This window comes from Octodon degus, unplaced genomic scaffold, assembly GCF_000260255.1.
Source record: "Octodon degus isolate 3935 unplaced genomic scaffold, OctDeg1.0 scaffold00056, whole genome shotgun sequence".
Classification (NCBI taxonomy): Eukaryota; Metazoa; Chordata; class Mammalia; order Rodentia; family Octodontidae; genus Octodon; species Octodon degus.
This window is the reverse complement of record NW_004524632.1, coordinates 12,135,861-12,153,764: the sequence shown is the minus strand read 5'-3', so window position 1 is coordinate 12,153,764 and position 17,904 is coordinate 12,135,861. Positions and strand designations below refer to the sequence as shown.

General features: G+C 38.6%; 1 protein-coding gene across 1 annotated transcript in view; it reads right to left on the bottom strand.

Moving 5' to 3' along the window:
* Window positions 1-3,532: 3,532 nt before the first annotated feature.
* Window positions 3,533-17,904, bottom strand: part of Meioc (meiosis specific with coiled-coil domain) — a 27,473-nt gene continuing 13,101 nt past the window's right edge. The window contains 6 exon segments of the mRNA XM_004633938.3: window positions 3,533-3,632; window positions 3,634-3,787; window positions 5,256-5,436; window positions 9,952-10,086; window positions 10,828-12,700; window positions 14,777-14,881. Coding sequence (XP_004633995.3) covers window positions 3,533-3,632; window positions 3,634-3,787; window positions 5,256-5,436; window positions 9,952-10,086; window positions 10,828-12,700; window positions 14,777-14,881 — 2,548 coding nt within the window.

Here is a 17,904-nt window from a genome sequence, read left to right as displayed (position 1 = left end):
AAAAAAAATAAACTTTATTTAAATCACTATCTTCTGTTTGGTTCTTACCAGGTACCTGTGGAAATAAGGTCTGTGTGGACAGTCACTTAGGAATGTTACTAGTTTATGCTTTTGTTAAATTTAATTATCCCTAGAGCCGCTTTTCTCCCTGGAATCCATAAATTCTTTTCCTTACCTGTCTCTTCTGTGGAGTGGAGATCAGAAGATGAGAAAGATTGTTTTGTTTTTTGGGAAGTCAGTAATTGGCTTTGAAGTCTTATGAGTTACTAGCGGAGGTTTAGTTCTTCGTTCTTTTGTGTGTGTGTGTGTGTGTGTGTGCGCGGCCAGCTCAGCCCACCAGGGGCGGGCGGGCTGGCATGGGGTGCTGGGGGATCGAACCGCGGTCCCTGTGCTTTGCTGAGCTTGTTCCAAGTAGGTGCTTTAGACCACTGAGCCATCTCACCAGCCCGGTTTAGTTCTTTACTTGGTGACAGGACTAGGTTGGGTGGTATCAGAGCCTGTTTAATTAGGGACCATCATTTTGGGATTTCATTGGTTCTCAGCTTGGTCTCTGAAAGATTCCATTCATGAACTTGTGCAGGGTATTTGTTTCAATTTCTTAAGTCGGTCTTCCTTCTGGACTGTTCTGTATGTGACAGTATACATTCAAACTAATGCTTCAGCACAAGGAATCAGCTTCTGAGGCTTTGAGTATGATGGTCTATGTAAATGACAATAAATCTTTTCTATCTAAAATGTTCAATATTGCAGAGGACAGCCATATCTTCTAGAGCGGGAGGTTGAGGCTATCCTGGGCTACACAGTCCAAAGCCAACCTGAACCACATAGTAAGACCCTTTCTCCAAAAGAAAAGATTGAGCTGTAGGCCAAAATGGAGATTTCAGTCATAACTAATTCCCAACCAGCCCTCTAATAAAACTTTACAGTAGATAAGTCAAATAGGAAGAATTTTCAAATGCCTTTATATAAATTTTTTTCCATAAAAATGAATATACCAGATTTTCATTAGAAATGATGGGAGCATCAGTGTTACTAGTTTCACTGAAGACTTTGTGATTTTTTTTTTTTTTTTTTTTTTCTTCATGGTACTGGAAATTTGGCCTTTGTACTGAACTACATCTCGGGCTGGGAAGATGGCTTAGTAGAATATGCAGTTCCCTTGCAAGCGCAAGGGCCTGAGTTAATCCCCGGTTCTGCCAAGAAAAAAAGGAAGAGGGATGAACTACATCTCTACCCCTTTCTCAGCTAGGATCTTGCTAAATGGTTAAGTTGTCCAGGTTGGGCTTGAACTTAGTGATGATCTGCCTCAGCCTCAGAGTGCTGGGTTTAGTGCCTGGCTGTGTGCGTGTTTCTCTAAGTTGTACTTCAGAAGTACAGATGTATATGGTACATGAGCCAGGGATATAACTCAGCGGTACAAGCACCTACCTGGCAAGCACAAGGTTCTGAGTTCAATTCCTGGTACAAAAAAAAAAAAAAAACAATTCAGAGAAGTATGTGGTACATAAGAACCATCCATTAGATATTACACAGTAGAAAGGGACAGTCAGTTAATATAAGAACTAGCTATTGGTTGCCTTGTTTTTGGTCTTTTTTTATTTTACTGTATTTTTTTTTTAGATGAATTGTTTTTTAGGGGAGGTAGTTTTTGTTTTTGGTGCCAAGGACTGAACCGAGTGCTTCTAGCTTGCTAGGCAAGCATTCTACCGCTGAGCCAAATCCCCAGCCCCAAGAACTAGCTATTGAGTGACTTGTGATTTTTGTTTCTAAACACAGTGTTCATTTTTTGTAAATGGTTTTGTAAATGGGGGAAGATTTAATATAACAAGAGGACAGATATAAAATCTTCCCCCAAAATTTTACTCTGGTTTGCCTGGATTAGCATAAAGATCATAGAAGTTTCATCATTGAAAGTGTTGATGTGCAATTTAAGTATATCTGAAGGCCATCAATCTGTCTACCAATAAATACCATTACCTAATGAAATATAAAACAAATTCTTATCAGGTAAATGAAATTCAGTTGATTTTCTGACATTTTAACTCTTAGTGTTGGAAACTAATGCAAATATATAAAAAAAAAAAGAAACCATATATTTTCAACAGTTTATTTTCCTGAGAGACTGTTCAATACATTTGTTTTTATAACATCCAACATGTTTCATGTCAAACTGAACCACTTTCTGTGCAGTGACTGGTGGGCTGATCTATTTTATTTGGCTACCCTCATGCAGTTCATTTGAGTAGTTCTATGGGTTATATCAGTGATCAAAATGTTTCTCCCTACAGTTACTCCTGCATTTGTGAGCAGTTTCTTCCACACTTCATCTAAAAAAAATTTATGTGGTGTGATTACACTTTTTTCTTAAAATACCAGAGTTTCTAAAACTAAGAAAAGCAACATTTAAAACATCAGTGTTCTGATTAAGGATACAATTAAATTTCATCAGTACATTATATTAGAGTTTAACTTAGGCTAGAAATGTTGAAACCCAAGAGCTTCTGATTCACATAATACCAACATTTCACATTAATGAATAAATTACTTGGGCTCCATAACAGATATTAAGCAATGACAGAGAAAAAGTCAAGCCTTCAAGTACTCTTAAAAAAAAAAAAAGGCAAACCAATGAACACAACTACACAAAATATATACAAACCAAACGCAAACTAAACTGGTTAAGGATTAACCTTAAAAAATTACATTTTAGAACTTCGTGATACCCTCATAAAAGACAGCCAACTAAGGGTATTAAAACAGTAGTCATTATTTTAGTGACTGCAAATCAAGTCTAAAAGATCCAGATAAAGGAATTGTTTTGATTAAATTTTAAATAGTTTAAAATTAGAATAATACTTAATAGTATACACTTTAACTTTAAAATTAGAAATTATTAATACTTAATAGTATGAATTTTAAAGAATATACACAAATGATTTGAACAGGCTTTATGCCCAATAACTTGCATGGTTTTTGCACTGGCACTATCACTAATTTAGGAGAATCAGATGCATTGCCCTCCGTGTACTTAGGCACTAAGATTTCAAATTTATAAATATGGTAGTATTTTAAATTTCACATGAATGTTTGGATTTATCCTTGTTTTCCTTTGTCTTAGGTTTATGCAGTTTTGTAAGGAAAACACTTTCATCTCACAATCAACATTGTCTTGGTTACTAGACTGTAGCCATAATTGGGTAACAGTCACTTAGGGTTCATTATTTGGAATTATACTTACTAAGGCAGAACTAAATGAAGGATTTGATATTTGCATTTACCTGCACTGCAGAGTAAGTTCCATATTTTAGGTGTTAGGAAATATTTAATTTGTTTAAAGAAACTTCTTATGTTGGACTACTCAGAATTCCTAGAGTAGTCAACTCTACCTCTGAATTTACTTTATATCTCATTTATTGCAAATAGATATTTAAATAGAAGTTAGACTTCATTAAGGTATTAACTAAATTGAAAAGAAAATTAATGTACTTAGTTTGACAAGTTCATTAAAAATGGCCAGCACATCTTGATACATTCACGCATCAGCTCCCCCTTCTCCTGCGGCCCTCTGTGCTGGCCTCAGCGCCCTGCTCTCCGGGTTGCTGCTGCTCGTGCTCTGCCAGACCTTGCCATTAGTTCACTGTGTCCTGTAACGCCTTCTCCACATCTCCTTGGCCAGCAGTGGTCACTGTCTTTGGTAAGGTCATCTGCAGTGCACACCACAGGGTCGTGCGTGCTTTCCGAGTAGCCACACACATCTCTTTAATTGCTGAAGCAAGGGCAAAAACATCTGTAAAAGAAGTATGTCATGTCACATGTCACATAGATACGCGTCAGTATCCCTAAACTCGTGCGGTCTAATGTCACTAAGTAATCAGACATGGTTTTTGTAAAAGCAAGTATCAGGCATATGCCTGTAATCCCAACACTTGAGAGGCTGAAGCAGGAGGATCTCCATGAATTCAAGACCAGCCTGAAATACACAGTGACACCCTGTTTGAAAAAAGGAAGAAAATGATAGCTTTTTTTTTTCTTTTTTAATGTATTTGGTTGTTACAGGGTCTCACTACACAGCTCAGATTCATAGTGATCCTCCTGTTTTCAGCCTCCCCAGTGCTGGGATTACAGGCATGCACCCCAGGCCTGGACTCTGGCTGGCTCAACCCTCCCTGGGGGCAGGGCCAGCATGGTGTGTGGTACCAGGATGGGACCCCGGTCTCTGCTCTTGCCTAAACTTGGCTAAGCACATGCTTTAATCCCTAGAGCTATCTCGCTGGCTTAAGATGGCTTTTGATTGAGCTAACTACAGTATTTTGTTTTAAAAATACTTAAAAATGTTGATATTTTATTTCTGATTTGTATGACAGTGCTTTGGGCAAAATATAAGATTGTGTGTTTTTTAAAATGTATTTAGTACAGGGTCTCACTACACAGATCAGACTCGTAGTGATCCTCCTTTTTCTCAGCCTCCCAAACTCTGAGTTTACAGGTGGGCACCACCATGTCCAATATTAATCGCTGTCTCAGCACGCCCGGGGGCGGGGCGGGGGGCAGGGCCTACAGGGCAGGCCAGGGATCATTGAACCCTCGGCCCCCTGGGTCTGCCTAATCCAGCATTTTAATCTGCTGAGCTATCTGACCAGCCCAAGATTGTGTCTTAAGATGGGTATTATAATTAAATGGACAGGGGCTGGAGAGATGGCTCAGTGGTCTAAAGCACCTACTTGAAACAAGCTTGGCAAAGCACAGGGACCGCGGTTCGATCCCCAGCACCACATGCCAGCCAGACCCGCCCCCTGGTGGGCTGAGCTGGCCACACACACACACACAATAAATAAATGTAATAAATAAAAAATAAATATTTAAAATATATATATATATATATATATATATATATAATTAAATGGACAAAACTTTAAAAAATAGAACAGTGTATCTTTGGAGTAAATGTGTTGCTCACTTGGCAATCTGTTATTTAGATAAATGTTAATTTTATATTTATTTTATTTAGTCTTTTTCTGAGACAGTGTCTGGCTAGGCAGTTCAGGCTGGCTTTGAACTCACTTTGTAGCCCAGACTTGTCTCGAACTTGCAGTGATCCTCCTGCCTCAGCTTCCTGAGTGCTAGGATTACAGGTGTGTGCCACCAAGCCTAGCTCAAGTTTTCAATGTTAGAAATCCAATCTTTTAATCCCAATCTGATTTTAAAATATTCAAATTATCACAGTCTTATGAAAGAGTGTGCATTAATATTCATACCTCTGTCATCTTGGCATCTTGGCACTCCTTGCCGTTGACGATTGGAAGTGTTAACAATTTCATCCTTTCTGCGTGACTGTACGATGTGAATGGACTCCAAGTGTCTATCAAGAGCGGTGGAGATGTTGGCATGAAGGGGAGAGCTTCGGAGACGCTCCATTTTGCCTAGCAACGTCATAACCTGAGGAAACATTTCATATTTGGTAAGGCTTGTAACCCTACTGTCTGTCATGCTGTCTCCGCTAGTATAAACAAGCCCAAAGGAGATGGGAGCAGCAGTAGCCACTCAGTAAATAAATGCTTATCGTACTGTACCATGAGGATGGGGACAAATGGAAAATCAGACTTTTATCCCTACTTGGTATGTTCATTCTACAAACATCCAGCATTTCCATGCCACTGACTATAAATAGATCTGATACTGTTTTTGATAGATAAGAACCTGGAAAAAAGAGCACTACTAAGAGGTATAATCATCTGAGGGGAAGAGTTCTAGTTAAAGGAAGATGTATTAGTTTACTTCTAATCTCAACAAGTCCTGAGTCTCAAATCATTTCCTTTGTAGCAATCAGAAATGTTGAAAAAATAGTAATTTTAAGGCATCAAATACAGAAAGTCTTGATTCAAATTTATGTTGAAATACAAAAGTCCAGTAACTGTCCAAACTGCTAAGGAAAATTAGGAATCTCCTCAGTCCTGTCATGAATGAAGCATAAAGCCAGATGTGGTAGTGCATGCCTGCATTCCCAGCCCTCCACAGCCTATGGCAGGAGGATCACAAGTTTTAACCCAGCCTGGGCAATTTGGTAAGACTCTGGTCTCAAAATTTAAAAAAACAAAAACAAAACGAAAAATGGGTTGGAGATGCAGTTTGCTGTGAAGGCCTTGAGTTCAGTCCCCAGAACCAGAAAAAAACAACCAAAAAGGGGCTGGAGAGATGGCTCAGTGGTCTAAAGCACCTACTTGGAACAAGCTCGGCAAAGCACAGGGACCGCGGTTCGATCCCCCAGCACCACATGCCAGCCAGCCGCGCCCCCTGGTGGGCTGAGCTGGCCACACACACACACACACACACAATAAATAAATGTAAAAAAAAAAAACACAACCAAAAAACAGATAATGAAGACTAGTACGTGGAGTATATTATGGCTATGTTTTTTGGTACTGGGGATCAAACTCAGGACCTTGCATTTGCCAGACAGGGGCTTATGCTGATGAGCTATCTGCCTGGCTTCATGCCTTTGTTTCAAATTCTAAACTCGGAAAGCGTATGGAAAGAGAAATTTTTTAATTAAAATTAGTATCAAAATAATTACCTTTAAAAATGAAATGATTGAACAAGTCATATGAAAAATGGTGTTTAGTGATAGGAGAATGTTGGCAAAATAAGGCCCTGGCTGAATCACTCCTTAAATTACATTCAAGGTTTTGGCATTCCTTCTTCCGCTTCCCCCCCTCTTTGCAAACTAAGCTATTAAATGCTAACTTGCCCAGGCTGGGCTGAAATTTGCCAGTCTCCTGCCTCAGCCTCCCAGTGTGCTGGGATTAAAAGATGTGGCTTCATACAAGTTTCTTTGCAGTAAATATTTCAGGTATTAAATATTTTCTTGATGGAGGGGTGTGGTGATGCACAACTGTACTTCCAGCACTCAGGAGGCTGAGGCAGGAGGATTGTTGTGAGTTCAAGACCAGCCTGGGCTACAAAGTGAGCTGAAGGTCAGCCTGAGCTGCATAGCAGGACCCCGTCTCAAAAAAAAAAAAAAAAAAACCAAAAAAGTTTCCTGCCCACATGGTGGTGCAGCTGTGTAATCCCAGCACTTGGAAGGCTGAGGCAGGGGAATTGGTACAAGTTTGAGACCAGCCTGGGCTGCAAGGTGAGCTTAAGGCCAGCCTGAACTGCACAGTGAGACCCTATCTCAAAAACACACACACACAAATTTTACTGCCAACTGTTTTTGAGAGGCAAACAAAACAAAAACAATAGGGTGTCTCCTTCCTGCCACATCACAAACTATTTCTCCTTGCCTCAGAGCCAGCAACAGTGAGCTAAAATAAACTCTTTCTCCTTAAAGAAAAAAATAAATAAAAGTACAAGTACACCCAAAAAACTCCATGGTGTGGTTATGATAAAAAGTAGGAAATAGATGAGCTAGGTCTGGTGACACATGACTGTGATAACCAGCACTTGGGAGGCTGAAGTAAGAGGGATCACTATGAGTTTAAGGCCATTTTGGACTGCACGGTAAGTTCAAGGCCAGCCTTAACTACATAGTGAGGCCCTACTTCCAAAAACCAAATGATTAATACAATACTCTTATCACATATGTTGATCTTTCTTTTCTTTTTTTAAAATATATTTGTTACAGGGTCTCACTATGCAGCTTGGACTTGTAGTGATCCTCCTGTTTTCAGCCTCGCCGGCGCTGGGATTACAGGTGTGCACCACCACACCTGGACTTGGTCGCTGGCTCAGTTTACCTGGTAGGGGAGCTGGCATGGCATGTGGCATGTGCTAGGGATGGAACCCAGATCCCTGTGCCTGTAGGCGCTTAGTCCCCTGAGCTATCTCACTGGCCCTATATATGCTGATAATCCCTAATGTGGCTTTTATTCACTGATAAAGATTATCTGTTTTGTTGTATGTTTTTCTCAGACATCAACTTTTGTTTGTGGATTTTTTTAAACCAGGAATTGCACTTAGGACCTGTGCTTGGCAGGCAGGCGCTGCGCTGCTGAGCTGTATCCCCAGCTCTTCAGCTTTTATTTGGAACACTGCAAATGTATAAAAAGAGCAAGGTTAAAAAAAAAAAAAAAAAAAAAATCTACGTACTCTAAGTTACTTAGAAAATTCTAGGAAATTAAAAGAAATAATAGGTATAATCATTCAATGAATTACAACATGATTTAACATCAAGATTCTTCACAATATTTGAAGTGATACCTTAATTTTCTAAAACAAAGCTATTTTTTAAAATGATGCATACACTGTAGCTTCTTAGTATTAAATATATTGCTAATTATACTTCAGGTGTGTTGAATAACTCAGGATGCAAGTTAAAGTGAGGCATAGTGTTACACACCTATAACACCAACCCTCTGGTTTGCTAAGGCAGGGGGATAGCAAGTTCAAATGCAGCCTGGGCTTTTTTTTTTTTTTTGGTACCAGGAATCCAACTCAGGACTTTGCACTTGCCAAGCAGGTGCTGTGTTGCAGAGTTAGATCTCTGGCCAGCTTGGGCATTTTAACAAGATCCTCTCCCAAAATTTAAAAAAGGGCTTGGGACACAGTTCAGTGGCAGTGCCCTGGATTCTACTCCCAGTCCTCTGCCATCCCCCAGGTGCAGGCTAGGCATGCCTGGCGGTGCGTGCACGCCTGTAATCTCAGCATCCCCGCTGCTCTGGAGGTTAAAGAAGGAAGATAGCAAGTTTGAGTCCCACCCACCTTTGTCAAGTCAGACCTTGCCTCAAAATAAATGAAAAGAGCTGGAAGCAGGGGATTTAGCTCAGTGGCAGAACAGTCCTGAGTTCAATCCTCAGTACTAAATAAAATTTTAAAAACATTGAAAAAAGAAAAATGTGATAATTCCCAGTTAATTTACCTTCTCATAAGATAAAAGCACACCTTGCTCATCGAGCTAGAAAAGTTTTTTTTTTTGTTTGTTTTTAGTAAGGGTCTACAGTATCTCAGGGTCTCACTACTGATTCTTAGTGATCTGCCTGTGTTCATTCTCCCAAAGAGCTGGGATTACAGGTGTGCACCACCATGCCCAGTCTCAGTCGCTCTCTCTGTGCACCCAAGGCGGAGTCGGCATGGCACACCAGGACCAGGGGTTGAACCCTAGCCGCTGCATCTGCCTAAGCAGGCGCTTTAATCCACTGAGCTATTTGGCCGGCCCTGAAAACAAGTTTTTGAGCCTAACAGTTGTCCCTATAAATAATACTCAAAATGCTGGACATAGTAGCAGTGACTGTAATGCCAGTACTCAAGAGGCTGAGGCAGGAGGATCACCTAGGCTACATAGTGTGTTCAAGGCCAGACTAAATTACATAGTAAGACCTAGTCTCAACAAAACAAAACCCACAACATCCTCCCCCCAAAAAAACCAAAATGGACTTTGTTTTTAAGAACATTCTGCAGAATATGGTGACACATGCTATAATCGTATTCAAGAGTCTGAGGTAGGAAGATCCAGGCCAACCTGAACAACACAAAGCAAGATCCTGCCTCAAAAAATTAAAATATTCTTTCGAGGATTAGCGCCACTGCTATGTTTGAAGAAGAATCATTTAAGTTACTAAAATTACTTTTTAGGGCTGGTGAGATGGCTCAGTGGTCTAAAGCACCTACTTAGAACAAGCTTGGCAAAGTACAAGGGACCACGGTTCAATCCCCCAGCACCACATGCCAGCCAGCCCTGCCCCCTGGTGGGCTGAGCTGGCCACACACACACACATAAATAAATAAATAAATAAATAAATAAATAAAAATAAATAAAATTACTTTTTAAATGATTTCAGTTGTACTATTTTCCTTTTCCTAAATAGTAACTATTGTTCTAAAACCAAAAATGGAAAAGAATATATTTCAGTTATATGTAAATAAATTTAAAAATCCTTCAGAAATCTAACATGCTTTAATGTTTAATATGTTATCAAGTAACTTAAAGGTCCACTGTTGGATGTTTTTACAGCTTACTCTCGCCTGTTCTCGAAGTTCATCCACAATTAAGCGATCAACTCTAGAAGGGTTGGAGGTCAGCCTTGGAATTGGAGTGTTGTTAGTACTGGATACTTTTTTTCCTGGATAATTCTTAGCAAGGGCTAATTCAGTCTGTAAAAAAAAATAATGTAACTTTTAGATACATAGTTTTCTAAGTATAATTCAACTGTGATTAATATTTTTTAAAGTCCTAAGAAATAAAATCAATCTACGGCCATACCACCCTGAACGTGCCCAATCTCGTCTGATCTCGGAAGCTAAGCAGGGTCGGGCCTGGTTAGTATTTGGATGGGAGAAATAAAATCATCCCTTTAAGAAAATTCTGGCTTAATACCAAAAGGCAGCAAGTATAAACCATAGTGTGACAGTATTTTTCTGTTATACTTAATACATATAAAAGACTCATACAGTTTTCATACTAAAAAATTAAAAGAAACAATTCAGGAAAATAATCTGCAATACAGACAAACTTTAAAAATTAGAATATATCATGTACAGATACAAATTCCCCATGAGTATGATCATTAAGTATGATCAAACTATCAATAAACTTAAGTTTAAAAATTAGAATATTGATAATTATTTTATTTATTTGCAGAACCGGGGATTGAACTCAGATCCTTGCGTTTGCCAGCCAAGCGCTTATCCTACTGAGCCATCTCCCCGGCCCCTGATAATTATTTTAAAACTCAAGCTTTTAGTCTTTAACCTAGCTAATTCCTTGTCATGAAATTTAAAAACTGTGCATCATAAAAGAATTCACCATAGAATAAGGCATTTTCAAGCTACACTAGAGTGAGCAAAGTAGACTGGCAGAGCCGACCCACTCTCCTAGGTGGACAGCTGGCTTACCTTCTTCCTCTCCTTTTCTAGTGCTCTCCATTGCTCATAGCATTCTTCTAGACGAATATGGAGTTCACTGGCTGGTCCACTACGGGTTTTAATTGGTCTTTGAAATCCAAAAGTCGGCACAAAACCAGAAAAGGAACTATCACCATATATCATATCATTAAAATAAGGGTATAAATGGCTTAGGTCATCATAGGAAAATAAGTCATAGGATTCCAATGGTGGAAGACCTGAATGACCAAATGGGTGAGTGGATCTTAGGGAAAACCCATTTGAACCAAGTTGTTGAAAACCCTGATTATGCCTTAGATCTCCCATCATATAACTATTAGAGAGGCATGATGCCTGTGTGCGAGTCACACGGCTATTAACATTATTGTCTCCACTTCCTTGTCTGTGGCTATTAAAATGCCCCTGTGCCTCCAACAGCTCTAGGTATGTATTTGGAGATAAGCCATCTAAGTGCTTTGGACATTCGTTAGGGTCATGATGTCCACTCTGGGGTTTAGCTTGAAAATTATGTTTGTTTACATTTTCAGTGATCCCATACTGCTGAACTGAATAATTATCACAAAATCCATTTGGCTGCTTTATTTTCTTATCCATGACCAATTCAAAGAGATTTTCTTCTCCAGTTTTTGTCAGTCCTTCCATGTGATTGGTAGATTGAATTCTTTCTGCACCATTGTAATTGAAATCAAAAGTAGAAAATGGTGAAGAGTTTTCTTGGCAATACTTCTGCAATAAATTGCTGCTTGGGGTTAAATTTGTGGTGGATGGCTGGGGGAAATCTGAAGAATGGTTAGAACCTTTTGGAGCTGCACTTAAATGACTATTTAATTTCATCAAGTTACCTTGATTTCGATACGGAATAGCAGTGTTATTTTTTGTTTGAACATTCATCCAGGTGGGTCTGTTTAAACTGATACCTCCTGCAGCTGTTGCTGAGTGTGATAATAAATTCACTGATTTAAAATACTCAGAATTTGGGAGCTCAGGTTTAGCAAATTGCTGCTTTTCTGTGACATTAGCAAACTCATTATTAGCTGGACAAGCAGTGTGAGATTTCAGTCCATATTCTGACTTCAAGGCAAAATCCGCAGTGAATCCTGTTTCCTTTGTAAATGGTTTTTCTGCCAGATGTAGTGTAGGTTTTGGAAATGTGAAATTCTGCTGGTCAGATATTGTGTCTTCCATTTTTTTCTGATTTGATGATTTAACCTGAAATAACTTAGTATAGGCATCTGTTTCTACAGTTGGTGTTTCAGGTGTGCCATTGGCTAATTTTTTACCATCTTGGACACTAAAATTTGAGCATTTATTAAGCTTAGCCTTATTAGGATGACCATATTCTGGGTATCTGCAATAATCTGCATTTTCGCTGTATCTGTTAAATTGGGAAAGAAACATCTCTGCCCTTTTTTGTTGTAATGGTGCCTCAAGACCTTTAGCAAATATCTTCTCTCTTCCATATGGGTAAGTATCAATTCCTGATTCTTTCACAATATCAGACAGACAAGTTTGAGGTGAAAAACAGTTCTTGATAAATGGATAGTCTTGGAATGTTGCCTTAGCTGTATCATTTGTCTGAATACTGTAACAGTTAGAATGATCACTTCGTGAGGGATACATCCATTGTTCATCTAGGTCTAAACCAGTAAATCCATGATAGAGTTCATCTATTTTTTGTTGTGGTGTGAGATTACTATTATGCAGGTATTGTTTTTCCACTGCTGATATGGATTCACCACTATAAAAAGCCTGCTGAGAGACTGCTGTATCTATTGGCCTTTTGGTTTCTGGTAAGAGGTCATGGTGGTCTACAAATCTGCTTGTATTCATTGGCCAAACTGACTTTAAATTGGAGGAGCAGGTCCTAGAACAAGTAAATATATTTAATTACAATTTAAGTTTTAAAGACATTTCACCAGTAAAAAAGATAGAAAAGATTTTGCCCTACCTTCACTATTTTCAGATCTTGACTTACAATCTACCATCATCACATGAAATGTATTGTGTTCTGTATAAACAATCATGCACTGAATACTCTTCAGTTAACAACAGACCACATATGCAATGGAGCTGAAAATTTCCTGTTGCTCAGTGACACATAATCCTTATAGTAGCACTGTGGCCTAAGGCATCCCTAGGTGTTTATGGTGCTAGTGTAAACTAACCTATTGCACTACTAGTCATGGAGAAGTGTAACACAATTATGTATAGTATATACTATTGGATAATTGTTATGAATCACTTTTTTACTTGTTTGTGTATTTACTATTTGTTTTATTTTATTTTTGCAGTCCTAGGTTTTACTGTTTGTTTGTTTGTTTGTTTGTTTGTTTGTTTTTGGTTGAATTGTTTTTTAGGGGAGGTTTATTTTTAGTTTTTGGTGCCGAGGACCAAACCCAGGGCTTCCAGCTTGCTAGGAAAACATTCTACTGCTGAGACAAATCCCTAGCCCCTTTTGCAGTACTAGGGATTGAACCCAGGGCTTTCACACTAAGCTACATTCCTAGCTCCCACCTCACCTCCCCCTTTTTTTTGAGACACGTTCTTGCTGTGTAGTGCAGGCTGACCTTGAACTCACAGCAATTCTTTTGTCTCAGCTTCCCAAGTACTGATATTACAGGCATGTGCCATTATGTCCTGCCCCCAGCTCTTTTTTCTTTATTTTGTTACGAGGTTTTGCTAAATTGCCCTAGTTGATTTTTTTTTTTTTTTTTTTTGTGGCTGGCTCATCCTGCCCTGGGGGCGGGACTGGCACAGCATGTGGTTTGGGGGGGTTGTGCTTGCTTAAGCTTGCCTACAGTTGAGCTATCCGCTGACCCATTGGGCTTGAACTTTTGATCCTCCTTCCTCAACCTCTCAGGGTGATGGGATTAAAGGTATGCCCCACCACATCTGGCTTTTACTGTTGTTTTAAAATGTATATGTAAAATCATGTTATATTGCACTGGTTGAGTCAAGAGGCCATGCTGAGTGACTAGCCTATAGCATGTGTTTGTGTACTTCGATAGTTTGAATGACAACAAAATCATTTAATAATGCACTGCCCAGAGTCTCACCATCATTAAGCAACCCATGACTGTGTACTCTATGTCTTCATTGTACTTTGCCAAGAGGTATTAACTAAGGCCTTCGGGCTGGTGGCTTGGGGTTCTTAGATGATTGTTTATCATAAGTAGAGAATAAGAAAGTTTTTCCTTTGATTAAGTACTGTTGACCACAGGTTTTTTTAATGAAAAAAAGAGGTGTTTTGCTTAAAGTATGTTTAAAATCGGTTGCATATGTGTAGCATATTTTCATGTTTATGCAATGGGCGTTTTGGCAATATGGTTTCCACACCCAATTAAAACAATATTTAAAACTACCACATGAATAAAATCCACATATATTTTTTTTTGTTGTTGTTGTTTTTAATTTTTTTTATTTATTAGAGAGAGAGAGAGAGAGTGGTGTGTGTGTGTGGCCAGCTCAGCCCACCAGGGGGCGGGCTGGCTGGCATGTGGTGCTGGGGGATTGAACCGTGGTCCCTGTGCTTCGCTGAACTTGTTCTAAGTAGGTGCTTTAGACCACTGAGCCATCTCTCCAGCCCACCACATATATTTTTGTAATGACAAATAAATTTTATTCTTTGAGATCTATGTATAAAATCTTCTTGGAGTTACACTCTTTAAGCCAAACTTTAGCTCATGAACTCAAGGGAAATAGCTCTAAATTATACAGGAATGAATTTTCAAATGAAAGTTTTTTAGCAAAACCTTAGGTTGGATTTCAATTGTGGCAACTACAGTAAAATCAAGGCTCCTAACAATCAATACCTGCAGTAAGATGTCTATGTCAGATGACCCAATATTAAGTAAAAGTGTAAGTTAATAAACAGGGTAACCTAATGTATGTGAATTTAAAGGCTTATTAGTATACCATAAAGCTTATATACCATACTAACCCTTCAGGAAAATACGACTGCGATTTATCTTGTTCTTCCAAAATGTTAGACACAAGTCCATATAAGTCTGTTTCACTGCCATAGTCATTTCTTTCAGTTTGAATCCTAAAAATAAGTGAGTATGATGTAAACTATTTTATTCATGTTAAATACAATATACTGATTTCTCCTTCCAGACAAAGTCTATTATTTTTTCTCTGGTATAGTTAGATTGACACAATCACTTCAAATAGAGAGGGAATCTGTTGATACCCGCTCCTGTGTACTAGGCATTATTCAGATAGAGAGGGAACAAGAACTAAAGAGGGGCCGGGGAAATGGCTCAGTAGAATAAGTGCTTCCCTGGCAAGCACAAGGGCCTGAGTTCCACCCAAAAAAACAAAACAAAACAAAACAAAACAAAAAAAATCCTAAAGAATACTTACTATTTTGGCATGGTACCTATCCTATATAAATGGTCTCTCCTATATCTACTTCTTAATGTGTACTTACCTCTTCTTCCTTAGCCCGTGCTCTTCATTTCATGTGGCCAGCAGATGAGCTGCAGTATCACAGAGAGGATGTTTCAAAGCTCCTCCTAAAAGTGTGTCTGCTTCTGTGATTCTTCATTCACTCTGTCCTCATATGCTCAGATTTTTCACCTTATAACTTAAAGACCACATGAACCTGCTGCTCTGTTTTGGGACTCTGTATTAAATATCACATAACAAAGGGCCAGCTTAATAGCTCAGCAGATTAAAGCACCTGCAAGCAGGCACAGGGTCTGGGCAATTGAGACTGGGCGTGGTGACGCACTCCTGTAGTCCCAGCTCTTGGGAGGCTGTAAACAGGCAGATCACTACAAGTCTGATCTAGTAGTGGGACCCTGAACACCCTGTAGACCCTTCCCTAAAATACAAATAAGTAAATATCACCTAACAAAGCGAAATGTCAAATTATGGTCATTGTACTTTCTATGGAAATTTTGCAATTGTCCTTAAAATAAGGTAGATTGGAAGGCTATCCTTAAATCCTTGCCAAAGTAGTGACTAGTTGAGAGTCGCATGCTCTTGAGATTGCACTAATAATGTCTAAAAATATAAGATGAAAAAAACCTAAGCACATTGGTAACTGCACTTTTACTTTTTTTTTTTTTTGCTGATTCCTTGAAAACATATTTTTATTTATTTGTTTATTTATATATTTATTTTGTCTTTTTGTGAAAGGGTCTTGTTGCTATCCAGTTCAGGCTGGCCTTAAGCTCACTTTGTAGCCCAGGCTGGTCTTCAAGGATTACAGGTGTGTGTTACTATGCCCTCCCAGCTTAACCGTTTGTTTTATTTTATTTTTTATTTTTGCAGAACCAGGGATTAAACTCAGGCCCTTATGCTTGCCAAGCAAGTGCTTATTCTACTGAGCTATCTCCCCGGCTGGGGTAGGTTTTTTTAAAAGTAACTTCTTGCTTGCTTTGTTTTGTTTTGTTTTCCTGCAGTTGAATTTAGGACCTTGTACTTGCCAGGCAGGTGCTGTGTGACACTGAGCAATATCCCTGGCCCACTTTTTGCTTTCTAAATATTTTATTTCCAACATTTCAAAGTGTTGGAATTTTCTAAAATAAAACTATCAGCTGGGTGTGGTGATGCATGCCTGTAATCCCAGCACTTAGGAGGCTGAGGCAGGAGAATTGATGCAAGTTCCAGATCAGCCTGTGGGCTACAAAGTGAGTTCAAGACCACAGTTCTGGTTGTCAAAACACCAAAACAAAAAAATATATTTTTTTGCTTTTTAATAATTATTTTTCTAATTTTGTCAATTTCCCATAGCACCTTGGCAATGTTGAAAACATACAAATACAAGGATGTACCCATTGTAACATTTTATGCGTGAGCATATGTTATACCACTGGGCAGGGGGCAGTTTTGACAACAGAAACAAACCTAAGTGATTCATAAAATGGAAGTCAAAACTGATTCTGATTCACCACACCCCAACATTTGAAAGGTGTCACTTGAGACACCTAGTTCATGTTAAAAACACAACACTGATGTTGATATTTTTCTCCATGTACTAATCAATGTTCTATCGAAAAACTGAAAATAAAACTATTTAATACACTGCCACTAATTGTCTGAGTTGTATTTTTACAAATTAAATCAAAGATTCATAAAATTTCCTAGCTTTTAAGAATGAACATGAAGTTATCAGGTGAATTTCCAAAGAGAATTGATTAACTTAAAAAAAAAAATCACTACCTTAAAATGTCATTTAGCTAATGAAACAAATGTCTGTGTCTTTTTGTTCTTTTTTTGGTCTGGCTCAGGGTGCCTTAGAGCAGGTCTGGTGGGGCATGTGGAGCTGGAGATCAAACCACAGGCCCCTGCACCTGACTGAGTTTGCCCAAACAGGTGCTTCAAACAACTGAGCTAACCCATGAGCCCCTGCAAAGATTTAATATAAAAGTTTTTTCTCCAATAACATATTTGTATATTATTAGAAAAATATTCAATCTAACATATACCAACTATTAATAGTTATTGAGGGAGGAGGAGGAGGCAGGGTTAAAGTAGATTTTTACTTGTATAAAGTTAGAATTCTTTTAGTAGCACATACCAACTTAAAACACTTATTTTTTGTAAGATTATATGTTATAGTCTTTCTAATACAGTAAAATCACTGTTAAAGGCTTTATCGAGGATTTCTTAATAGCATCTTTGAGTAGAATTGAGCAAATAACTTTCCTTGTTAAACTAAAGACCTATAAACCCTCCCATATATGTAGTTAAGATAAAGATAGCTGTCACTTGCCTAATATCCCTTAACATCCTATAGTTCCTCTTCTGTAACCCACATTATAGTGCTTGGTATGCCACTGTCACCATCGTTGTCAACATTACTATAAAATTATAAGCACAGGTATGATATTTTCTCTGTCCAGTAGGAGAAGATCTTAATATATAGTTGCCCCTTTTTATTTGTGCAATAGAAAAAACCTTTGAAATTACTAAAAACTTAGAATTGGATTAAAAAGTCTGTGTGGTGGTGCATATCTGCAATCTCAGCATTTGTGAGACAGACGGGAGGATCATCATAAGTTTGAGGCCAGCCTGGGCTGCATAGTTGATTCCAAGCCAACCTGAGCTACATAGCAA